At 39.4% G+C, this 26,780-nt stretch overlaps 1 protein-coding gene across 1 annotated transcript; it reads right to left on the bottom strand.

Annotated features, from left to right (window-relative positions):
• Nucleotides 1-1,269: 1,269 nt before the first annotated feature.
• On the bottom strand, nucleotides 1,270-26,780 carry LOC126366201 (eukaryotic translation initiation factor 5B). Its single transcript, XM_050009208.1, has 18 exons — nucleotides 26,554-26,780; nucleotides 26,413-26,475; nucleotides 25,946-26,106; nucleotides 24,399-25,558; nucleotides 24,152-24,316; nucleotides 23,476-23,610; nucleotides 22,393-22,611; nucleotides 22,090-22,203; nucleotides 21,367-21,594; nucleotides 19,264-19,446; nucleotides 18,498-18,659; nucleotides 17,237-17,367; nucleotides 15,527-15,659; nucleotides 15,047-15,154; nucleotides 14,392-14,556; nucleotides 13,636-13,743; nucleotides 10,708-10,869; nucleotides 1,270-2,666 (listed from the first exon to the last, which is right to left on the bottom strand). The coding sequence occupies exons 1-18, from the start codon at nucleotides 26,598-26,600 to the stop codon at nucleotides 2,559-2,561; spliced, it is 3,552 nt and encodes a 1,183-aa protein (XP_049865165.1). The 5' UTR covers nucleotides 26,601-26,780; the 3' UTR covers nucleotides 1,270-2,558.

Below are 26,780 nucleotides of genomic sequence, written 5' to 3'. Positions count from 1 at the left end.
ACTTAGGTACATCAGTAACTAGCAACCCTGGGACCAATGGCTTAACGTGCCTTCTGAAGCACGGATCATCTTACTTTCGGACAATCGGGTCACACATCACATCATCAGCCCATTAACGTCCCCACTGCTGGGGCACGGGCCTTCCCTATGGATGGATAGGAAGATCGGGCCTTAAACCATCACGCGGGCCCAGTGCGGATTGACGGTTATTAACGACTGCTAATGCAGCCGGGACCAATAGCTTAACGTGCTTTCCGAAGCACGGAGGAGCTCGAGATGAAACCTTTTTTTTGTGGTCACCCATCCTATGACCAGCCTTTGCGAAAGTTGCTTAACCTCTCATCTGCCGGAACGCGGATCTCGACCAGACACAATGTAAAATCTATTGTGTCTGGTATCTCGGCAGATGAGAGGTTAACTTCAACAATCGCAGACCGAGCGCGTTTACCGCTGCGCCACCAAGCTCCTCCACACAACACAATCGGGTAATCAGCCTGTATTGTCCTAACCAAACTAGGGATCACAAAATGATTTTTGTGATATGTCCCCATCGGGATTCGAATCCGGGACCTCCGGATCGTGAGCCCAACGCTCAAACTGCTGGACGACGGAGGTCGTTATATAGGGTACTGTAAAATAATCTTGCGATGGGTGTACCTCTGACTACCCCAATTGGGATATAGTCGTGAACTTGTGTTTGTTTTACTTACGTTATTTTCATTTCGGTTCTGTTAGTTTTGTTCTTGATGTACCTATCTGTCCTTCGTTCAATGGCCGCGAGGTTGCGGTGGCGTATACTGTTTAAGTACTTATTTTCATGAGTTTGCTGCATATTCCTTCAGAATGCTGGTGAACACCCCAGCAGGATCTGCATGACACCCGCGCCGCGCTCTTCGCGAATTATATGGAGGGTTTCAACCAACAAACGCTGAGAATGCTATCTCCGTAGAAACACGTCAAACAGCTATTGGTCGAAGCCCTCGATACATTTCGCGCCGGGTGCGGTGCGGTCGTTATGCCGCGGGGGAGTCTGTAGGATGCAAGAAAGTGGTCTCCGCCTCGGCAAATATTCACGAAAATATATTCATCATTTAATCTTTTCACCACCGCAAAGATATGTCGATTCCAGCACAATATCAAAGGACAAAGAAGTATTTAGTAGATACTTGTAACTTTTATCCAGTTCATATCTTTTGTGTGTACATAATATACCATATCTAGCATCAAAGAAGTGTTAGAAAAAGGATCATTTGAAATAAAATCCGCAAATGTTTTTACAATTTAATAAAATTTCTTCAATATAAGAATATGTCCGATTCCATCTATATAATACAAAGCATTTCAAAAAGGGAAAATACCTACAATATAAAATACAACCTTCTGTACCTCGACTATGGACTCTTGTCCTGCTTGCCACACAATTGTCATCCCTGTATGCAAGTATTTAGCACTTTCAAACTGTTATTTGTCAAATTTTACCTTGAGAATTGCTGAGGCGGGTCGACCTCACAACCCGCACGATAGAAGAAGATAAAATTTTACTGATAAACTATAAACTTCTAAGGCAAAATTTGACATACAGCTTGAATGCAGCTTCCCGCACATGGATACCCTTGAAGCGAATAGAATTTGAACGAAAACATTCTCGTACAATAAACGACCTCTCCCACCGCTCTTGCCAGTGCCCCAAATACATACCTTGATATAATTAGACATCGAATCACAACAGTTATATAAAAGATGGATAAAATTTCACTACAATAGAAGCACCGTAGAGATACAGTATTGCCTGAAAAAGACACATTCATTACCATTGAGATCGAGTATTGCACTACATGGGAAACTATTTAAATTGTTGTATTGAAGGATATTTTATTTATATACAACTACAACATTTTATAACTCATAAATATGTATTTACACAGGATTCTTACGATGAAATACCATTTATAGATACACGTGTTACATGTTTTGCATTAAAATTTCGCTAAATTTCATTTTTATATGTAGTACAACATTCTACAGAACAATCTGAAGTCCAAAGATACTAGAGGTATAAGTTGTTGCGCGACTTCTATAAAATAAAACAAATAAATAACCGTATGGTATTGCTATTTACAGTCCGTCGCCCGCGATCGAAAACTCAAACAAAATACACATTTCAAACGAAAAAGTATGGCAGTTGTTAAATAATAAATTACGTACACTTTTAAAAATACTATGACAGATAAAAATCTGCGAACCTGCAAGGTAAAATACGATACAATAATACATGTACACGGCTACATTCAATTAGTAATACAAATTGTCATTCGCAAGTGGTAATACAGTATGAGATTCTACGATCGACAGAGCAGAGTTTAGATGGAACAGACGACACACTTATCGATTTTGAAACATGAACAACTTGCTTAGAGTAAACAAGTTTTAGATTAGAAAGAACACAGAATTCGGGAAATTTTGACTCCTTCGGACAGACATACCAGAAAAGGCGGTATAAAATCTGTAGATACAAATCCAGCATACGCAAGGAAGTTTTTTGAGGATGTGCTGATGATTTAGAGGATCTGGAAGAGTTTCTTGAGCTCGACCATCAGCTGCCAGTCCGTCTTGATGAGGTCATCGCGGAAGTAATCCTTGCACGCGTCGATACTAGCGCGCGAAATCTGTAGACAAAGAGAAATACAATTAACAAAGCACAAAATTGATTAACCTGTCTCTATCTTAGAACCCTGAAGTTGCTTTTAATTACTCGTGGCTCTGGCCACGCCGTTTGCCATCACGGGCGTGAGTGTATGTATTTATTTTTATTAAAAATAGATTTGCGTTTGACTACAATCTCACCAGATGAAGATGTGGCCGAAGTTAGTACACGCTTACCTAGTAAATGCCTGTTCTAACTAGTTTTGAGGAAGAGTGAATGGGCAGGGAGAAAGTGCATACACGAGGGCACTGTGGTCGGGATATGTATAGTACAATTGTCTGGAGCTCTTTCCCAGTACTTTTCAGTTAACACAAAGATATGTAGGTATGTAAGAAGAAAGAAGTAACCTAATTTCTGACCCTATCTTGCTACTATAGTATGCTACCCTACCTAGAGTATGGAAAGTATCCAGTGTAGTATTCCTTCATGTTACGTCACGTATGGCGTGCCTTCGGCAATATGGTAGTTTCTAACTAGTCAAATCAGTTACTTTACACGAATTTACCATGGAATTTGTATGAAAAAGCAATCTGTGACGTCATAGACAAACGTGATAAAATGACGGAAATATTATTACGTTTTTTTATTTAAACTCATAAAAAAGTTAAATAGAAAAAATCAAATCATAATTTCTAATTTATCAGTGACCTAGGAAACTTATCAATTGTTATTCCAAGAGTTAGAATTATCCCATAACAAGATGAATGAGAACAAATCACAATTTTATCACAATATTAATATAAACTCTAAAATACTCAGACATCATTGCCAGACCCTACTCAACACGTTTCATATTATAATAGTGCTTATTAATTTATTTCAATATTATAGATAAAATCGCGTCTATCGCGTATCAAGATCAGCAGACGAGATAACGAAGCATCACCTCAAAAAATCCAGTTACAAACAAATTGCCAATCTCGTAGAATTGTCACATATTAATTGGCGGTGCACAAAACTTAATCGCAGCCTGTCCTGTGTCTACATCCGCGAAAACCCGTTCCTGAGTTGACTCCGAATTACGACCGCCTTCCGATCTAAAAATAGCTGCTCATGATGAATGTACCAGTGGTTTCATTCAAGCCGACCCAGTTTGAGCGCATCGATTCAGCATTTCGGAGTGAATGGGGTTATGACGTCATGGGGAAAATAGGGCAGGTTGTGCAAGCAAGGAACTGGGTCATGCTGCACCCCGCGCCCTGCCTACCCCGCTGCAGCCCTGCCAGCGAGCCCCGGGAGTCGGGGCCGGTAGCGACATTGAACGCTGGGAAATCGTATTCGCTCGTTGCGAAAATAACTGCTTCCAATGCCGTTACGAAGGACAGGTAATAAAACCAGATAGAAGGTGACTCGTTGAAGGTTGGAAAATGTTTAATGAGAAATATAATTAAATTTGGGGATCCAATAACAGGATCAAGTAATATCACGGTTAGATACTTAAATCGATAATTATGCAAATAAGATGCATTCGAAGCAATAATACCTAACTATGTTGAAGGACTAACAGACTTCACTAAAAATGAAATTGTAAATGGAATCATCCTCACGCATTTGTCAGAAGATTAGTAGCAACTTTTATATTGGGGTCCTACATTTTGTTCCCCGTGTGATAGAAGGGATGAAAAGAAAAGCCACGAAAGTGCCAAGCTGCTTACTATCCCCGGCATATACAAGTCTACTAGGCTAAAATTGTACAATTGGTTGGTGAACTTTCACTTTACAACATCTTTACTACACCAAAGTTGCAAATACATGCAGTGTCCAAATTGGCAATCCAAAAGTGGGAAGTATATTAAAATAGCCTAGTAATTTATTAGATACCGTGCATCCATACGGGGTTCCGTCAATGAAACCGTCGCGAAATATCAATGGAGCATCTAGAATGGGGATCTGACCCGGTCAGTATGTATGTGTGCAGTGTGCAGCGTAGCGCGTGCGCCTGTACTGGTGAAAAGCCTCGCTTCGCCATTTGTGGAAATATAGCCCCTCTTACCTACGGCATAGTCACCAGTTTGCTGGTGTAAGAAGCTGCCAGGGTTGCCCTAATTGCTGTTGTGACGTCAATTTTAACCTGATAGATCGTTCCCCTCTGCCCTTATATTTAATAGAAGAATATGAATGCACAGCGGTGGTAAAAATAGAACGTTAAAAGGATAATTCTCAGGGATGTTATTTTGATGTGCTTTTTAGCTTGGTCTGTACAGATTCGTTTAATGTATTGTAAGGTCAAGAGGGACTATCTATTGTGTGATAGCTTTGACTTGAATAGAAGTAAAATTGGATTTACGGTTTTTAATCACTAATCGGTGAGGCGTGGGTACCTAATTCATCTTCATCGATGAACCCCTGTCTACCTCATTAGGATATAGTTGTGAGCTTATGTTGTTATGTGTTTTTTAATCACTAATCATTTCCAGGTAATGGTTCTGAACAACATTGCCCAAGAAGCTATGTGGGTACCTCAAAATCTGAAAGAATACTTTTATGTATGTCTCTCATATAAAACGAGGCTTGAAGTATTTACGTATTTCCAATAAATTATCTCCAATTAAGTATTTCACCCTACCTTCATTTGGAAAGAAACGTGACCTTATGTACCTGTGCAATTACCCTAATTATCGTGTTTGGAAATAGCAATGCTACTTGATACCCAAAAAATAGGGTATTTGACTGGGTCAATGATAGATTATAAAATGCTAACCTACAAATAGAAGCCAGTAAGTTGATCAAAAATAAATCTTATTTTTGTTTTCGACTTATTTTAGAATTTTAATAATTATTAAAGGAACAAAATCTTAATTGTGGAGCAGCGTGGTGGAGTATGCATAGTACATCCTCCGGTTGCTTGAGGGGAGGCCTGTGCCCTGCAGTGGGACGTATATAGGCTGTTTATGTTTGTTATGATTATAACTTTACAGGACCGCATCTTCATACGAATTTTATAGAAACATTCGTTTTAATTAAAATACATAATAACGGGTTCTTACCGCGTTCAAAGCAGGGATATGAGACTCCCGATATTTCGACACTGTTGCAAGTGCCATGATAATAACCGCGTAAACTTAAAACAACATTCGTTTTATCTATATTTCATTCGTAAAAAGTATCTCGTTTTGACTAGGTTGTCAAGTAGCTTATATTGTCGTAAATCCGAACGTCCTTTTAAAATCCAAATCTCATTGTTTAACTTTTGTAGCTGGAAATTTCGGCCTTAGGAGGATATTGCACATAATGTTTGTTATTATTCTTACTTTAAGTCATAAAAATAATGTAAACAACCTTGTTTACCTTCTTTCTGGACCTACGACACAAGATATCCTTTGTGCTATTGAGTTTGCTGCGATTTATAAGGAAATGTTTATCATAAAGAGGAAAAGGTATGGTAATATGTGTTCGGGGATAAAAACAGATGCAAAGCCGGTTGTTTGGAGAAGGCTTATAGTGGGAATCAGCGATGTACCGTTCCCGGAAATGTTATTCATTGGGACAACAGCCTCCGTGGTCTAGTGGTTAGAGCGTTAGGCTCACGATCTGGAGGTCCGGGTTCGATTCCCGATGGGGACATTGTCGAAATCACTTTGTGAGACTGTCCTTTGTTTGGTAAGGACTTTTCAGGCTTGAATCACCTGATTGTCCGAAAAAGTAAGATGATTCCGTGCTTCGGAGGGCACGTTAAGCCGTTGGTCCCGGCTATTAGCCGTAAAAAAACACCCCCACCAACTCGCATTGGAGCAGCGTGGTGGAGTATGCTCCATACCCCCTCCGGTTGATTGAGATATATAGGCTGTTTATGTATGTATGTATATGATTATATAACACGTTTTTAAAAGAGGAACACTAAAAAAATATATTTAATACTAAAGACACTGTCACATTTTCTATTTCAAATTGTTTTCTTGTATTCTGGTCTTATCTGCCTAAACATTAGGCAATAAAGCTCTTTTTACATAAGTTTTGAAATATATAATGGTCTATTCGAACGCCTGTCATAATGAAAGAATGGAGGTGTAACTCCCTGTTCATCTCATCTCGATGTTCATCGTTGGAAAATTCCACTTGATATCAACTCAGAATACTGAGCTGAATACATACATACATACATAAACTCACGCCCGTATTCCCCGAAGAGGTGGGCAGAACTATAAGCATAATCAAGAAACTATTTGCAGCCACTTTTGATACATAGTCCTAAGGTGGATAATGATAAACCGTATGATGATAGGTGATCAGCCTATCGCTCTTACAGATCCATCATGTTCGACAGGACGCTGTTCCTTTGTCGCCTTTTACGACATGCACGGGAAGCTAGGCAGCTGAACGCATTCTATGTTTTTTTTCTTTACTCCCAGTCCAGCAGAGGAGTTCATGAGCTGAATCCCCTCAGTATTTTAATTATATTTAGTTCCATACTTTTGCAACGGATAAACTAATCACTTGAAATAATCACTTGCAGTTAACTAAGAATCATGGTCTCAATCATCCCTCAACGTTTTCGTTACGATGTCACTAACATCCGGCATACGGGACACCATTCTCATTTTATTAGTGCTAAACTTAGCAACGAGGCTAGAACATCTTTGCCATTATGCACCCCCCTTCCCATCTCCCCCTCCCGACCTAGTGACCCCGCCTGCAGCGATCAATGAAAGCCCATTGATACCACCAACCTGCATTCAACACGCAGACTCAATGAAAATGCCAACTCGTAGTTTAGCAAGTGCGAGTTTTTGTGTTAGACGGTAAATTGTTAGAATTGGGTAGTATCCTAGGTCAAAGATAAATTATGATTACTAAATAAAGACAGGTTTAAAACTGACGAAAATAATTTTCTATTTAACTTATGACTATGACTTTTTCCGTCTGTTATTTTATCACATTTTTCTGATTTTTCGTCACAGTGTGCTTTTTCATACAAATTCCATAATAATTTCGTGGTTTCCTTTTAGTAAAAAGTAAATGATTTGACTGGTTCGAAAGTAGCCTATTGTTTCATTGTGGGTTTTACGTTTGTATTTTTGTTGGAAGCAGAGACTAAAAGGTACTTTTATATGACTACTTTAATATACATTTTGGATATGTCCAAAATGTATATTAAAGTAGCCTCTTATGAGAGGCCATGTAGCAGTAAACTGAAATTCCTTCTCGTGAACACGATAGACGTATTCCATAAAAATACGTATTGCATGTTCCCACTTTGGGAACATCAGTTCGTTCGTTGGATGTAAATGCAACGCCGATTCAGTGTACACATTCTCGTATTCTGTACATAACCAACCAGTACAATACAGCATTATTTGTAAAGGTAGACGTAAACCTCCGTTGAAATGTGAGAGAGTTCACACATTTCGCGAACGTCGATAGTGGAGTAAACGGATGCTCTGCAAGTCCAGAACATTCTCGAATGTAAACACGCGCTTTTGAAACAGTACTTCGAATGAACTGGATGTATGGATTAGATTCGATGTACTTACTATTCTTATAGGACATTGTTGGAAATCGTACTTTCTCCCGTGTCACATTAACGAGGAAAACACCTAAACGTTTTTGTATAACTAATCATTTTCATACTGAAAATTCATAAACAAACATATGGCGAGTCGCGTGCTGCTGTAATTTTGTTCTCTTAAAAAATAATAATATAGCCATGACACAGCCTTTTTCGACTTAAGCTTAGATGAAAAAGTAATGTTTGTAACAAAAACTGTGAAAAACCGTGACGTCATAGAAAAAAGTTACAAAATATCGAACTTATTGTTGCGTTTTTGCCCGAGTAAGATTTGATCCCTTATCACCAAAAGGTTCATTATATCCAACTTACGACATCGTATGAACAGTGGCTGCAAGTTGTTTTTGATTACTTGTGGCTCTGCACACCCCGTTAGGGCGTGAGTTTATGTATGTATTACAAATCAAAGAACGCAATTGAATAGTTTCCTAGGTCAAAGATAAATTATGAAATTCTGATTACTAAATAAAGACAGATATAAAGGTGACACAAAACGTTCTTTATCTATTTAACTTATTTGTGAATTCTAATAAAAAAATAAATAATAATAAATGCGACATTTTGTCACGCTTTTCGATGACGCCACAGGTGGCTTTTTCATACAAATTCCATAGCAATTTCGTGTTTTGACGTTTAGCAAAAAGTAACTGATTTGACTAGTTGGAAACTACCCTATTTAATACACAGATCTCTAACATTAGTTCTTCAACTAGAATTCAAACCAGAGCGCGCTAGGATTCTAATAACATTTCGATAGCACGAAATGTTCACATCAAAGCAGATCTAAGAGCACTCGATTGATGATAGTTGGATGTCGATTGCTATTTATAGCTTGTCAATCGATGCCACGGGACGAAAATAGCACGGTATCTTGCAGGGCACGCTCGACGCTCATTCATTACAACATCACGAGGGTAACCGGACGATACTGAGCCGTGTATGCACGCACAGTGAGTGCCTTTACATAAATAACGGCCTCCGTGGTCCAGTGGTTGAGCGTTGTGCTCACGATCCGGAGGTCCCCGGTTCTAATCTCGGTGGGGACAAATCACAAAAATCACTTTGTGATCCCTAGTTTGGTTACATTACAGGCCGATCACCTGATTGTCCAAAAACAAGACGATCCATGCTTCGGGAATGCACGTTAAGCCGTTGATCCCGGTTACTACTTACTGATGTAAGTACGTAGTCGTTACATGAGTCATGTCAGGGGCCTAAGGTGGCTCAATAATAACCCTGACCAGGGTTGATGGGGTTGGTAATCCACCTCACAACCCACACGATAGAAGAAGAAATATTAGATAAGTAAAAATTGGGCAATTTTATTTAAAAAAAAAGAAAAGAAGAAGAGTAGGCATTCCCCACAGGTTTCGTAAAAAATGTAATTAAAATAAGACAATGAAACAAGCCACAGAAATGTACTGAACCAGAAATATATAGAGATAACACTCATGTAACACTTACGCCATCAAACGGCTAGCAATGGCGGCTTTTCATAGGATGGAGCATACCTGGTTTTGTTGTGCCATGGAAACAACAATACACGCCTATCAGCTAGAATTCCTCCCACACACAACATAATAATATACAGGGTGTTAGTGACATCGTAACGAATACTGAGGGGGATGATTCAGACCATGATTCTGAGTTAATATCAAGTGGAATTTTCCGTCGCAAAAGTATGGAACGGAAAATAATTTAAAAAAGTATAAAAAAAATCATAAATTTTCCGGTAGGAAATTCCACTTAATATCAACTCAGAATCATGGTCTCGTCCGGACGTCCACCACCACCTTATGATCATTTCGACGAAGATCCGTCTTGCTTTTTTGTAATTGTTGTGTGGAAATTTGATATGATGTTAATGTCTTGTTTTTGTGTGTGGCGCCCTTTTATAATGAACTATTTCTATTCTATTATAAACTATTTGTAAGTCTACCTCGAAGTGGAGCAGCAACCCTTCGGTTGATTGAGAGGCCTGTGCTCGTATAGTTGTAGGTACGTTATTATTTATTGTGGTTGTACATTGATAATTTTTAATAATTAGCCATATTTATTTATTTTAAATTTGGGTTCAGTACACTATATGGGACTGAAAAAAATAAAAAAGAATACTAAAATTTTCATGAATTTTGCGACAGGAAATTTCACTTGATATCAACTCAGAATCATGGTCTGAATCATCCCTCAAAGTTTTCGTTACGATGTCACTGATGTGTTTGATCTGGAGGTCCGGGTTCGATTCCCGATGGGAACATTGTCGAAATCACTTTGTGAGACTGTCCTTTGTTTGGTAAGGACTTTTCAGGCTTGAATCGCTTGATTTTCCGAAAAAGTAAGATGATGCCGTGCTTCGGAGGGCACGTTAAGCCGTTGGTCCCGGCTATTATCCGTAAAAACATCTCTACCAACCCGCATTGGAGCAGCGTGGTGCAGTAAATGTTTCTTTCTTTCTTTCTTTCTTTACTTACACCCTGTATGTTTATGTAAGTCTTACCTTGCTGACTAGCATATCAGTCTCGTCGAAGTGCCGGCCGAACATCTTGGGCGACTCCCCTGGTATCGGCTCGATCTTGATGCACACCTCCTGCCCCTTGCGTGCCGTCTCCACTTGCTTGTGGTTCACCTCGATTGACGTCACAATGCCTAGCTCCACGAACTGAGGACAATTGGTAGAGGTTAATCAAAATGCCCGGTTTGTGAGATGCGAGATACCAAATTAGAATTGTTTGCGATACTAATAATTTTCGGAGACGATACCCGGTGGGTACATAACGACAAAATAGTTTGGTTAGGACACTGCAGGCAGAACACCCGATTATCCGAAAAAATAAGACGAATCCGTGCTTCGGATTGCAAAAAAAAAACGTAAATGTAATATTACGACCATTTTACACAGTTTCACAATAAATCATTCTTATTCTTATTCTTATTCGGAAGGCACGATAATCGTTGGTCCCAGTTAGTACTTACTGATGTGAGTACGTAGTCATAACATGAGTCATGTCAGGGGCTCAATAGTAACCCTGACACCAGGGTTGATAAGGTCAGTCATTGATCTCACAACCCACACGAGAGAAGAAGAATGAGTAGATTTTTGAATATGATGTTTAAAAAAATACAACTCCTATTGCACTCCTCCTTGTACGCTTCACCGAGCTTTCTGTTAGACCAACGTCCATTAGCAATACATATAAACACAAATAATAGTGTTCGTTGCTAAGGTCAAGACGTGGTAGCCCAGATGGTAGAACGCAATGTAAATCACAAATGATTATCACGTGCTCAGCGGTGAAGGAAAACATCGCGAGAAATGCATTTTCGGAGGTATGTGACCTAACCTGTATTGGGCTGGTTTTACCTTCGCGGTTTGGAAGGTCAGATAGGCAGTCGCTTCTGTAAAAAACTCGACCCGCCAAATCTTCAGGTTAGGTTAGGTGATGATGATGAAAAGGTGTTTTAGTTTGCTTTTTCCGGCCAAGTAATTAATGCCATCTACAGCAAATCTGCAATAAGCCACGTCAAAAAAAAGTTATAGTTTGTTGGGGTGATGATGGTAAGGTCAAGACGTAATGTTCGTTTTTAGTTCGAAACAGGTTTTCATGTTTTTACCGAAAGGAAAATTGTAAAAACGTCGCCCGGAAAATTGAATCCAGCGACATCTAGCGGTGGTTGCGAAACTGTTTGTAATACGTAAGGGGTCGTGTGCAGGAGGGGAATGTAGTTATGAGTGTAATAAATAGATGGCAGTTTTCAATTCTGTACTAGCACCATTTGCTTCTATGATACTGGCACCAGATGGTGGGACCTACAGTGGAGGACTGTTGTAATTTTATAATTTACTAGCTTTTGCCCGCGACTTCGTTCGCGTGGAAGGATTTTTCCCGTGGGAATTTCGGGAATTCCTTTCTTAGTGCACCTCTACGGTACCTAAGCTACGTCCCTCCCAAATTTCAAGTGCCTACGTTTAGCCGTTTAGCCTGTGCGTTGATATGTCAGTCAGTCAGTTTCTCCTTTTATATATTTAGAAGAAGAAGATAATCAAAATCGTGAGCCTAACGCTCTAACCACTAGACCACGGAAGCTGGAAAAAGTAAGATAATTCCGTACTACGAAAGGCACGTTAAGCCGTTGGACCCTTTTTTGGCTACTAGCCCGACCACATCGACCAACGAGCAGTGGAGTAGCATGGTGGAGTATGCTCTGTAACATGGTGATACGAGATAAACGTGGAAGGAGTCTCTTCATACTCGCTGCAGTGGGCTAGTTTCCAACAATTCAAATCAGTCGCTTTTTATTAAACATCAAAACACAAAAAGTTAAGTTAAGCTAAGTTTCTATTCTATTCTATTCGAAATTACTATGGAATTTTTATGAAAAAGTACACTGTGACGTCATAGAAAAATGTGATAAAATGTTGGACTTATTATTTCGTTTTTCTTGATTAAAAATCATAAATAGTAAAAAGAAAATATTTATCGTCACTTTTAGATTTGTCTTTGTTCAGTAATTAAAATTTCATAATTTATCTTGAACCTAGTACGGTCACGAGCATTAATATGTATACACTTTGGTACCATGTCACATTAACTTTATTGACAAATTGAACTGTAAGTCTCACTAAATGTCAAATATGTTAGTGCGACAGAGCCCTACAGTGGGTACATTATATTGCTCATGACTGTACATGAGACTCAGTTGATTATTGACGCCAAAACTCACTCAAAACAAAAACTCTCTTTATTCTCCTGTTCTTATATCACTCTACTATGTGGGATCAGCACAACTTGTATTCTTCTTCCTTTCCTCTCTGTCAGTCGCATTCTCAGTACTTACACCTTTCACGCACATATTCATCCACATAATATGCCTTTAGCATACCAGGTTAGCAACCTGTTGCTCCACACACACTCACAGTAGCAAAAACACATTAATGTTATTGATTTTATTTGTTGTTTTGTTTGTGTTTTCTTTTTCTGGCGATTCAGAGAGGCAATGCTGCCAGCCTATTGGACTCCTTACCTCGATGTGACGCATCGGAGGAGATGTTTTATTTATAAGTTATGTTTGTTATTTGTCCAATAATTTATGTTTTTAAATATATTGATTTTATGTCGTTATTTGTCTGTGTTTAGCCACATACGCTGTTTCGTAAAAAAGTTGACATACCGGTAAGTGATACAAGGCGCGCGTCAATTTATACCTTTTTACCACTGCAATGAAGTCCATATTGCGGTATGATTTTGAAGCCCCGCCCCCTGCGGTACGATTTCGTTGTCATTTTAGAGCCACAATAATGCTTCCATGTTTATTTCCGCTCACAGAGTAATACAGAATGTGAACGCGTGTACACTTAAGCAGGAATCGCTGGCGATCAAACAGGCTGGTGAAAAAAAATGAAGATCAAACAGAACAGCAAACGAACCTCTTGACTGGGCACACAGATAGGCGTGCCTTCCTTCAGGATGCCCGCTTCCACCATGACGCCAGCGACGATGGGGTCACGCGAGTTGAACACGAACTGCGGTAGAATCTGGCAGAGAAAACAGAAATGCATTTCTTATACACGGTCATAGAATAAGGAATAATACTACGTATAAAACGGCAACTCTCCGCTCCCCGCCAGCGGCTGAGCTTGGTTTACCTCACTACCCCTCGGTCTTACTTTAGTCTTCAATCGTATGAGCGTCAGACGACACACGCACAGATGCGAGTGTACGATAAATGTGTAGTGTCTAAATAAAACGAGGTCTTTTGCATACAGTGTCCGGGGTGTGACATGGCTTTAATATATAACTGAGTGGCATGCCGAAAACTGAGAAGGATGATTCTAAGTTAAAATGAAATGGTATTTTCCCATGTGGAATTACCCTCCTGGTGGCAGGGTTATTATTGAGCCGCCATAGGCTCATGATATGGCTCATGTAACGACTACGTACTTACATCAGTGAGTAGTAACCGGGACCAACGGCATAACGTGCCTTCCGAAGCACGGATCATCTTACTTTCGGATAATAGGGTGATCAGCTTGTGATGTCCTAACCAAACTAGGGCACACAAAGTGATTTTGTGATATGTCCCCACCGGGATTCGAACCTGGGGGCTCCCGATTGTGAGTCCAACGCTCAACCACTGGACTACGGAGGCCGTTCTGTCCGAAGGGTTACATTATAACACTCACCTTGAGTTTACAAGGGAACACAGCGATATGTTTGAACTCTTCCCTCTTGCGTTGTTTCAGCTCCTCCCGGTACGCGGTGAACTTGTCAAACAAGTGGTAGATTATGTCCGCCGCGAAGATCTTCACGCCCAAATTGTCGGCCATCTCTTGTGCGTCGCGTTCAATCTGGATTATAATGGTTATTTCTTATACATTTTTTTCTATCTGTGAGAAATTCTGTGACACTCGGGACATAGAATAAAGAATAATGATGTTTGAGCCACTTGCTCTATCTTTTATATTTCGGTTAATAAGCCTAGTTACCAAAGGGAAACACACCAAAAAGACTTTATTCATTTAAAAAACAAATAATTAAAAACTTTTTATTTTCGCTTGTGTGTGACCCTCGAATGGTGATATTGACTTTTGTTTTGTTTAAACCTCCTCTCCTCTCTCCTCAAAAATCCATCGCAAGATGAACTAAGTACTCACAACTCGTCGAGCTTTCTGTTAGACCAACGTGATAGGTGGTGAGCCGTATCGCTGTCTATATTGAAAACTTCACTTAAGATCAATTACTAACCCATTGGTATAAGTCCCCCGTTTTCCCCGTTTGTGAAGCAAGCAGGTGTACCTGAAGTACTACACCACAGTGACTGTTGACGTAAATAAATACCTTAACATCGAAGGCAAGTATGACGGCCCACTGCGAGTCGTGTTCCAACATAGCAGACGCCTTCATTACATCTCTCTTCACCACCGGACCTATCCTGATGGCCGAGTACTGAAATATAAACAAATTATTACTTTAAACGCAAACAAAAGTTCACTGTACACTCCAGTGGCTAGTGGTTAGAGCTTTAAGCTCACGGTCTGGAGGTCCGGTTTCGATTCCCGATGGGGACATTGTCGAAATCACTTTGTGAGTCAACCAACCCGCAGTGGAGCAGCGTGGTGGAGTATATTCCATACCCCTCTGATTAAGGGGAGGCCTGCGCCCATTACACGGGCACATAATAATATAGGGACGTATTTAGGCTGTTTATGTTATGTTGACCATTGACCAAATCCCTGAATAAAACTAAACAACATGGAACAGCCTGTATATGGCCCACTGCTGGGCACAGCCATATGAAATTAAAAAAAGAAGACTTACAGGTATCTTGCTCGTGCGCAGGAACTCCAGCAGCGCCTCCAGCGAGCCCAGCGTGGAGGCCTGCACGTACACGCCGCGCTCCGACAACTTGATGGACGACAGCGCAGACTTCAGCTCGCGAGCCACCTCCTCCCTGTAAACATATGCTTGTTGATCAATAATTCAAAAAAGCAAATAAACAATGTTAGAAGGTAATCGATCGACCTCACATGACTGACACATCACATGCTAATGAACGTCCCAACACTAGCTGACGTACTTGTAGAGATCGAATTCTTACCGCGCATTGAGACGGTTGTAACATGTTATCTTTATTGGAATATAATCACTAATTGTGGCGAACTGGTCGTTCTGTTTAATAATACACACATAAACTCACGCCTATTTCCCACCGGGGTAAGCAGACTATGGAATTCCATTTTCTTCGATCCTGACACACTTCTCTTGCTTCCTCCACATTCGTCAAAAAACAAAGGTATTTTCTTTTTATTAATTTTTTTCGACAACACAGCATTTCGCATATAATAGTAAAAAGTGTATTATTGTTAGTACCTCAAATATAAATGAAGTATGTCAATTTGGGAAGATACTGACTACTGAAATGCAGTAGGGTATTTCACTGGGTCAAAGATAAATTATAAAATGCTAATTTAGAAATACAAGCTTGTCTAAAATGACCGAAAATCAATCTCATTTTACTTTACGACTTATTTTCGAATATGTAACAATGAGTACGGCGTTTGACCGCTTTTCTTGATGATGTCACAGGACAGTATTTGCATAGAAATTGGGTCGTGTACTAGGTTCAAGATAAATTATGAAATTCTGATTACTAAATAAAGTCAGATTTAAAACTAACGAAAATCATTCTCTTTTTCTATTTAACTTATTTGTGAATTTGTGAATCAAGAAAAACGTAATAATAAGTCCGACATTTTATCACGATTTTCTATGACGTCACAGCGTGCTCTTTCATACAAATTCCATAGTCATTTCGTGTTTTGACGTTTAGTAAAAAGTAACTGATTTGACTAGTTGGAAACTAACCTATTCCAAGGAAACTTTCGTTTTGACGATTCGTAAAAAGTATTTCATTTGAGTAGGTTGTCAAGTAGTTTATTATATACTCCATTTCTCTCATGTACCCCAAACGGCATAAGTATCGGCATCGATATGAGGTAAACCTAGCTCAGCCGCTGGTGGGGAGCGGATACCGTTGCCGTTCTATACGTAGTAATGTTTTTTTTAATTTATTTCCATAATTCTTAAACAATATCTTTACAGGTATACCCAATGGAATATCGATACATAAATGCGATTAAATATTTTATAAAACAAAGTATGAACACACACACAACATAACATCTAGTACCCACTGAAATAATTTAGAGACCGTTCTGTGAATTTCACCACCGAACAAGTAAATAAGTCAACCTCGTAGTTACGTTCCGCTATATCATTAATGTAGTGCAAGGCCCTAGTGACAGGAGCACAGTCCCCCATGTTCGTTCTCGAGGGCTGCACTTTGCACATTTGCGGTCTCCGCCTTGGTTCTCTCGCGTCTCTGGGCACTCTCAAGTGTAACGATTCCAGTATCTGAGGGTTATGAATCATTCCTCTAAATACCTTAAAGACGTATAAAACCAAGGCGGCATTCCTCCTCACTTCATGTTCCTTATTCCCATACTATAAGATGTATACATAACTCACTTGAGCACTTCAACCTCGTCCGGTTTCTGCGCCACGAGTAGGTTCAACCCCGCGATAGCTTTCTCCAACTCTTTCGCTGCTATCTTCACGCCCTGAGCTCCCACCACTTCCTTGTGCTCGATGTATGCGTTCTGTAAGAAGGTAATTACGGTTACAACAGGCAAGAGGACAACTTATAGCGTTCAGTACGATCTAATTAAAACACATAATAACGGGTTCTTACCGCGTTTAAAGCAGGGATATGAGACTCCCGATATTGATCTACTCTGAACCGGCGTGCGTGTATGAAATGATTGATGAATAGCGTTGATTGTTATAGCGTTCAGTACGATCTAATTAAAACACATAATAACGGGTTCTTACCGCGTTTAAAGCAGGGATATGAGACTCCCGATATTGATCTACTCTGAACCGGCGTGCGTGTATGAAATGATTGATGAATAGCGTTGATTGTTATAGCGTTCAGTACGATCTAATTAAAACACATAATAACGGGTTCTTACCGCGTTTAAAGCAGGGATATGAGACTCCCGATATTGATCTACTCTGAACCGGCGTGCGTGTATGAAATGATTGATGAATAGCGTTGATTGTTATAGCGTTCAGTACGATCTAATTAAAACACATAATAACGGGTTCTTACCGCGTTTAAAGCAGGGATATGAGACTCCCGATATTGATCTACTCTGAACCGGCGTGCGTGTATGAAACGATTGATGAATTTGGAGGAAACAAGAGAGAGGGAAATTTATGTTTAAGTTTATACATGTATGTAAGAGGACCACCTAGTCAAACAAGATACTTTTTACAAAACGTCAGAACGATACATTTCTATCGCATTTTTTCTTGTTTTTTATAGAAATACACACATATGACGTCACCAATAAACGTCGCACTCGTTCTTATGTAATTCTTAATAAAAAAAAAATCATAAGTCAGTCGACAAGAAAACTGAGATTGCTTGACCAACCTCATCAACCCTGGTCTCAGGTTTATTATTAAACCTCCAAAGACCCCTGTTATGCAACAAGTACTTACATCAAACGTAGTAACCGGGACCAACGGCTTAACGTGCCTTCGTATGTGCATCTTACTTTCGGATAATCAGGTGATCAGTCTGTAATGTCTTTACCAAACTAGGTATCAAAAAGTGATTTTTGTGATGTGTCCCCACTGGGATTCGAACCCGGGACCTCCGGATCGTGAGCCTAACGCTCAAGCGCTGGACCACAAAGGCCGTTTTCATATAAAAAGAACATACCTTGACCCTGAGTTCTTTCATAGGTTGCGGCATGAGTAAGGACCGTATCTGCGTGACTATGGGTCCGTCAGTGCCGGCGAGTACCATCGTGTCGCCTTCACGGAGAGTTCCGTTGATGAGAATAGTGTCGATTGTGGTGCCCAGACCAGGGATAGCTTTCACCTGGAATATTTGATTTAAAAAATAATCTTATAATTGCTGATTACAGCAGACACTGTCTAATTTTAAGTTATAGCTGTCCTTTTCTTATCCGCCGAAAAGGAAAATGACGGATGATTTCCTTCGTAAGCAAATTGGAAAATCATTGACTTAGGTTAGGTGGGTTCTGGATTTCCACCTGCGACCTCACAATGGGCTTTTGGCCTTATTATACAGGGTGTTAGTGACATCGTAACGAAAATTTTGAGGGATGATTCAGACCATGATTCTGAGTTGACATCAGGTGGAATTTTCCGTCGTAAAGGTACAAATTTGAAAATAATTTAAAAAATACTAAAATTTTCGTGACTTTTCCGGCAGGAAATTCCACTTGATATCGACTCAGAATCATGGTCTCCATGGTCTGAGTCATCCGCTTCAGTATTTGTTACAATGTCATTAACATCATATAATAACGGTTAACACGCGAGTCCCGGCTTGACAAGAGCTGCTGGTGCAAGTCCCGTCCGAGTCAGATTCTTTTCGACTAAATTATTTCTTTGTGAGTTTCCCTAACCAAGGGTGAGTGCTTTAAGAAATAAAAATCATTTTTTAAATGTAATATTACCTCAAGCACAGTAGCGAGCAACTGATGTGAGAAAACAAGCCGCTTATGCAAAGGTCCTTCGCAGGCCTGCACGATCATAGCGAGCAAGTTGCCCATACCCTCGCCGGTGACTGCCGACGTGGGAACCAGGGACACGTAGGTGCGGGGGTCTGGGTTCTCGTAGAACAATGCTGCGTTCAAACCCTGGAAGAGAAAACATAAAAATCAGGGCGTGGAAGCTACGTACTTATGTATCGGTCAATTGGGTAGTTTCCTAGGCCAAAGATCAAATTCTGATTACTAAATAAAGACAGATCTAAAGGTGACAAAAACCTAATAAAGAAAAATGTAATAATAAGTGCGATATTTTGTGAACAGAAATAAACATGGAAGCATCCTTGTAGCTCAAAAATGACGCAACGATAATCATACCGCGATAGGCGGGGCTTCACCATCACACCGTCATACGAGGGGAGGTCAAAAAGTTCGCGGAATGAGGGGGAAGGGGGTCGAAATTAAACACGAAACTATTTTTCCTTTTCAATATATTCTCCCTTAACCTTAACACATTTTCCGGATCTATCAAATAATTTGTTTATTCCATCATAAAAAAAAGATTTCTCTTTGCTGTCAAAATAGGCCGAAATTGCAGACTTGACTTCTTCATCATCGCCAAATTTTCGTCCACGCAGTTCCTTTTTCATTTTTGGGAACAAATAATAATCGCTGGGGGCCAAGTCTGGACTGTAAGGCGGGTGGTTTAATTTTTCGAACCCGCATCGGTGAATGGCAGCCGTCGCAACATGGCACGTGTGGACGGGTGCGTTGTCATGCAAAAGGAGCACACCTCTTGACAGCTTTCCTCTTCTTTTTTCCTTGATAGCCTCTTTCAATCTATCCAGTAAAGAAGCGTAGTAGTGTCCCGTTATAGTCACACCACGATCTTTATAATCAATCAGCAAAATACCTTCTGTATCCCAAAAAATAGTGGCCATGATCTTTCCGGCCGATTGTGACACCTTAAACTTCTTTGGAGGAGGTGTGCCTTTTTTATGCCACTGCATCGACTCTTGCTTCGACTCGGGTTCATAGTGGTGAACCCAGGTTTCATCTCCAGTAACAATCCGGGCCATAACTTTTTCCTTATTCTCTCCACAGAGCTCTAAAAACTGGCGAGAACACTCGACACGCTCGCTTTTTTGAAGTGGCGTGAGCATTCTTGGAACCCATCTTGCGCTGACCTTAGTCATCCCAAGATGTTGATGTAGGATATTTAAAATACTTGTTTCGGATACACCGACCATTGCTGCAAGCTGCTTCTTCTTCAAGCGGGTATCTTCTAATACAAGTTTCTCTACTTTTTCGATGATTTCCGGTGTGGTGGCCTCAATGGGCCGTCCGGAGCGGGGGTCATCTTTAATCGACTCTCTTCCTTGCTTGAAAAGACTATGCCACTTGTAAACCATGGTTTTACCAGGGGCAGAGTCCGCGTAAACTGCTAACAGCTCTTGAAAAATCGTCTGAGCGGATTTTCCTTGCTTGGTGAGGAACTTAATGACGGCGCGGTGTTCAATTTTCTCCATATTCGCTGAGTTCTTCCCGATTCACTTGTTTGCTGGTCGATAGTTCAAACGTTAATGACCCGATTTGCTTCAAACTTGGTACATATACTGTTAATGAGGTGTGCAACTAGCGGCTACCTGTACGAGCAAACCAACCCCCTCCAACCCCTCCATTCCGCGAACTTTTTGACCTCCCCTCGTACCTAGCCTTCATTGCTGTGGTATAAGGGAATAAATATTTTGTCACTTACCGGTATGTCAACTTATTTATAAAACGGCGTAACATGGTCAAAAGTATTCGAACATGCTTGACTTTGATGGGTGGAAGAAGCGAAAGTGGTGTGTCAGGATCATAGTAAGTGGATTCCGTGGACTTAACCTACCCCAACGAGAAATAGGCATGATCTTATGTATGTGTTACGCCTGTTTCTCGCATTGTGTGTTTTTAGATGAATTTATTTTTGCTGTAATGACTGAATGTTGTGTTCACTTATAATTGGCTTACACATTAGTAATATCTGGTGAATTTTGTAAGTGATTATAAATATTTTTTTGTACCAACCTGTTCAGCGAACTGTAGTATGACATCCTTGCTGCGTTTGTCAAACTCCAGTTGAGTGTTAGGAGCTTGTATTTTGAGTATATCACGCACGTCTTTCCGTTGAGCACTTTGCCAGTCGTACAGACGGTCAATCTTGTTCAATGCAACCAAGAACGGGGTTTTCTTTTGCTTCAACATGTTTATCGATTCTATCGTCTGAGGCTCCAGTCCGTGCATTATGTCTACTACCTGTAAAGTTACAATATTCGTATGTTTTTTTTTATTCCTTTATAGAAAACAAAAGTCAAAAATGCTTCAAATCGTCTTATGATGAAGAAAGACGGGAAAGTGCACTCCTAAAAGGATCATGTGTGTGAGTTTATGTAAGCATGTATGATAAAACATTGTCAGAAGTTGATGTGTTCATGGATTATGGTGTTATCTATAATAATTAAAACACATAATAACGGGTTCTTACCGCGTTTAAAATGGCGATATGAGACTCCCGTTATTGTGTGTTTTAATTATGATAATAACCGCGTAAACTTAAAACAATGTTATCTATAAGTTTTTTATAAAAAGGTGCATAAACCGTTTGTATACAAAACGTTGCAGCTTAATTTACTCGTACTTGTAAATGATCGAGGAACTAGTTTTTGGAATAAATATTTTCACATACTCGTACGCGCAAGACTCAGTACGTCACAACTGTAGTGGTATGTGTGAAATAAACGATAAACTTACAAGGATGGCAATATCGCAAAGGGACGACCCTCGATTCCTCAAGTTGCTGAAAGACTCGTGCCCGGGAGTATCGATGATGAGTAGACCTGGTAACTTGAAGGCTATCTCGTTTACCTGAAACAATAATCATTATTAGCTTTTTCGTACCACAGTTTCGGAAAGTGATCTTGAATTGAATTGGGTAGTTACCTAGGTGAAAAATAAATTATGGAACGTTTACAGAAATTAGGCGAACAAATGCGGGTAACAGCTGGTGTTTTATATTTGTATGTGTTAAAAGTAGCGAAACAGTAATACACTCACCCCCTTAACATGTTTGGTTTGCTCCTTGATATTCTCGATAGGCACGTTGGTGGCACCGATCTGCTGCGTGATACCGCCAGCCTCGCCGTCCTGAACGTTGGTCCGACGCAACTTATCCAATATCTTAGTCTTGCCGGTGTCCACGTGGCCCAAAACGCATACCACCGCGGCGCGGAGCGGGTTGTTCGCTTTGTTTAATTCGTTCTCTTCGCGACGTTTCTGTAAATATTTACGTAGGTAATCTGGGGGGTTAAAATGGCCACATCGAAGCAATTCATCTAAGAAAGCAATATTGCTAATTGACATTTGTTTGCATTGCGCACTTACTTTTATATGCGCAAATGTCAAATTGCAATATTGCTTTCTTAGATGAGTTGCTTCGATGTGGCCATTTAACCCCCCTGGTCTTCTTCTTAACGTGTGGGTGGAATACCCACCTCATCAACCCTGGTGTCAGGGTTATTATTGAGCCGCCAAAGGTCCCTGACATGACTCGTGTAATGACTACATACTTACATCAGTAAGTAGTTCAGTTTAGTAGGTGAACTGGTAAACAAGGCCTATATTATGTGGTTATGTACAGTAGAACCTGTGTAATATGACTCTGGTTAAAGAGTATAGCGACCAACCGACCAACCGCATTGAGCGAAGTAATTCACGTATTGAAATTTAGTGCATCTTCTGGTATGACGGAATATACGTCTGTGGCGTTTGACAGTCACCTAATCCAATTTCTGCTGAACGTGGTTTGTTACAAAGTTGTAATTGCAGTTCTCCACAAATCAGCAGCTTATAGTGAAGACCACGTAAACGCGTTCATGTGGTTTTCGTCAACAAAATCTCCAATTTATTTCAATTATCTTGATTTATTCGATCCGCGTAAAAATTGAGGCTATAATTTTATACCTACATTGAAATAATTAAAACCACCTTGTCTATTGTGAGGTTGTGTCAACAAAAATCAAATCCGACAAAGTACAGTTTGTCATAAATTTCCCAAAAACTGTCAATTTTACCAATTTATTACACATACAGACAATTCGACAAAAATATCGCATAATTAACTACCTCTAATATAATTACCTCTAATCTCTTAAGGACTGCTTCCCTCTTCTTCTGAGCATCTGTCATCTGGTCATCTTCAGAATCCTCTTCCGAGCTCGACTCTTCTTCAGAGCTATCATCTTCCTCATCAGAACTTGCTTCCTCATCAGCATTCTACAAGCAGATATTTTTTATGATGTAATGGAAGTCATAATCTTGCCATATTTTTTATCTCACCAAATAATTTAAACGATTAAAGCACATAATAACGGGTTCTTACCGCGTTTAAATGGGGATATGAGACTCCCGATATTTCGACACTGTTGTGATCACGGGATGACTGATGAGATTGGAGTGGAGTAGGTAGATCCATAATTTTCTACAGGCAGACATATCTGTCTACCCACTTTGCCGCTTGTTTATGTTTTTGATATCGGAATGCAACAGTGTCGAAATATCGGGAGTCTCATATCCCCATTTAAACGCGGTAAGAACCCGTTATTATGTGCTTTAATTATGATAATAACCGCGTAAACTTAAAATAATGTTATTTAAATAATGTCTTAATTTTTTTACAATATTACCTAAGAAACCACATCATATTATGTATATTTTTTAAATCGGATTTCATACATAGTACATCTGCAAAAATGTATGATCATGAGAAAATTAAGATATTTTGTTAGCATAAAATAAACCATAATTTTAAACTAACTTCTTTGCCCTTGTCCTGATCTCTCTTGTCATCCTTAGCTGGAATCGAAGCCGGGACAGGTTCAGGTTTCGGTGGCTCCTCGTCCTCGGAAGATTCTGCATCCCAAGCATCTTTCACTGATTCAGTATCTGATTCCTTCTTCTCTGACAATTTTTTCTGCTCATCCTGTAAATTTTTCAAGTTGTATTTAAGTTTATGGACACTTACAGTTATAGCTACATAAGATAACAATTTCTTTTTCACTTACCTTCTTATCAACAATTTCTAATTCAATTTTCTTTTCCTCAGAAGGAGTTTGTGGTACTTCTTGCGAAAGTTGAGTCTTCAACTTATTTGGCTTGACCCTTGTGCCTGGCCTCGGTGGTTTCTTCTCAGCAGAACCAATCTCCACACCCTGAGCTTTCAGAGACTCCAACATAGCTTGAGCTCTAGCCTTTTCAGCTTTTTGTTTTGGTGTCAAAAGCTTACCTTCAGCTTTAAGTCTTTCTTTTCTCTCCTTTTCTTTTTGCTTTTTCCTTTCTTTACGTTCCTTCTCTAACCTTATCGCTTCTAACCTCTGATTTTCTCTTTCTTCCTCCTGTTTAATCCTTTCCTCTTCTTCTCTCTGAAGGCGTTCTTCTTCCTCTTTCACTTTCTTCAAAGCCTCTTGCATAGCAGCAATAGCTTTTTTATTAGGACCTTTTTTAGATTTGTCTTCCTTGTCTTCTGCCTTTTCTCCTTTCTTCTTTTTCTTGCCCTTGCCTTCAGTAGTAGCAGCATCGCCTTCACCCTCTTTTTCTTCCGAAGGAGCTTTCTTTTCCTCTTTAGGTTCCTCTTCGGGTTTGGCTTCAACTTTCTCAACCTTGGGAGGTTCTTTCACTTCCTTTTTGGAGTCTTGTTCCTTCTCCTTCTTCTTAGCTTCCAATTTCTTTTGTTTCTCTCGTTCCTTCTTCTCTTTCTTTTTCTGTGCAGCTGTTTTAATTGTTACATCATTTTCATTGTCACTCTGTTCTTTATCTTCTAAATTTTCTTCAGGTTCTTGTTTAGTCTCTGCTTTCTTGCCCTTAGTTTTCGATTTTGGCTTATTTTCAGGTACTTCTTCAGGCTTTTCTGCTTCAGGAGCAGGAGTTGGTTCTTTTTTAACACCAGAATATTCCATTTCGAGTTCAGCTAAGACTTTTTCTAAATCATCATCACTGTCATCCTTCTTTCGCTTGGCCTTCTTGCCTTTTTTACCGGCTGGCTCTTTCTTGTCTTGCACTGGTTTTTTCTGTGTTTTCTGGATAGGTTTTTCATCATCGGAAGAAGGTGCGGCTTCAGGTGGAGAGTCATCTACATCTTCTACTTCTAATAGAGAGAAAGCACTTTTCTTCTCTTCCTTTTTGCCTTTCTTCTTTGGCTTAATTTCTGGTTCATCATCAGACTCATCTAGAAAATATAAGTTGTAATTAAAAACTATAGCTGTTCCATCACTTTTATCAAGTCTTTGGTATAATATGGTGATGCACTCTTGTTATATTATGACAACTATAACATTTGATATCCTATCAACTATTTACACTAAGTTTTACTATAATTATTCCTACAAGTTTTAACTTTCTACATTTGATAGCAACCAAGGTAATAATATACTGTGATATAAACAATCATAATGAGTGATATGATAAGTGTTCTCATATTTTATTTTGAGATACTGAACTTTAAAAAAAAACAGGCACAATCACCTTAACCAGATACTAAATGACTGAATATTTTTCCCTTATTCATTGTATTTCACAACATTATAGAAGTAATTTAATTAATTGTAATTTTTACCTTCACTGCTGAGATCCACCTTTTTCTTTTGAGACTTGTTTGAAATTGACACATTTTTTATGTTCTTTGTGACTTCTTTTACATCTTCATCAGCTGATTTTTTGTGTTTAGCCTTCAATTTTATCTTTTCATCTTCACTTTCTTCAGAGCCTATTGATATTCTGAAAGAAATAAAAGGTTACATATTTAAATAAAAGAACATATGAGGAGTGCTAGTGATATGTATTAATATCATAAAGTAATAAAAAATATGTTGGTAATTATTTTTTTTTTACTGTTAGCTTTTAGTTATATATGATAAATTAAACAGATTTTTGCTACATCTAAACCATGAAAAAGGCAATAACATTAAGTATATAAAATAGAAACACATCAGTCGCCAGAAGATACATTCGCCAATACGAGTAAAATACCACACGAATAAAGTAGCTTTTAGAAGGTAAAGAAGATAACCTATAAATACATACTTTTTGGCCTTACTCTGCGCCGGCTTCACACTATCAATGTTAGTGGTCTCCACATCGCTGTCGCTGAAATACAGTTCAACATGTTACTATATAATCACCACGTAACAAGCAACAGCTAGCACATATGTTAGAAGAACTTACCCATCTTCTGCGGCGACATTCTTCTTCCCTTTTTTGGCCTTTCCCATTTTATCAGAGAGCTATATTAAGTCACAATGCCTGTAATATAGTGTCCTCTTTCCGTGTATTTTGTAATTTCTATCATGTGAAACGCAGTCGATGCCCAAATGGTTATATTAGCCGAATATTACACGATTTCTAGTCGTCGTGTCCGTCCTTTTCTCACGTCACGTCACAAAAGTGGAAAA

The sequence above is a fragment of the Pectinophora gossypiella genome, chromosome 4, assembly GCF_024362695.1.
Source record: "Pectinophora gossypiella chromosome 4, ilPecGoss1.1, whole genome shotgun sequence".
Taxonomy (NCBI): domain Eukaryota; kingdom Metazoa; phylum Arthropoda; class Insecta; order Lepidoptera; family Gelechiidae; genus Pectinophora; species Pectinophora gossypiella.
The sequence above is the reverse complement of the archived record's forward strand: the minus strand, read 5'-3'. Positions and strand labels throughout refer to the sequence as shown.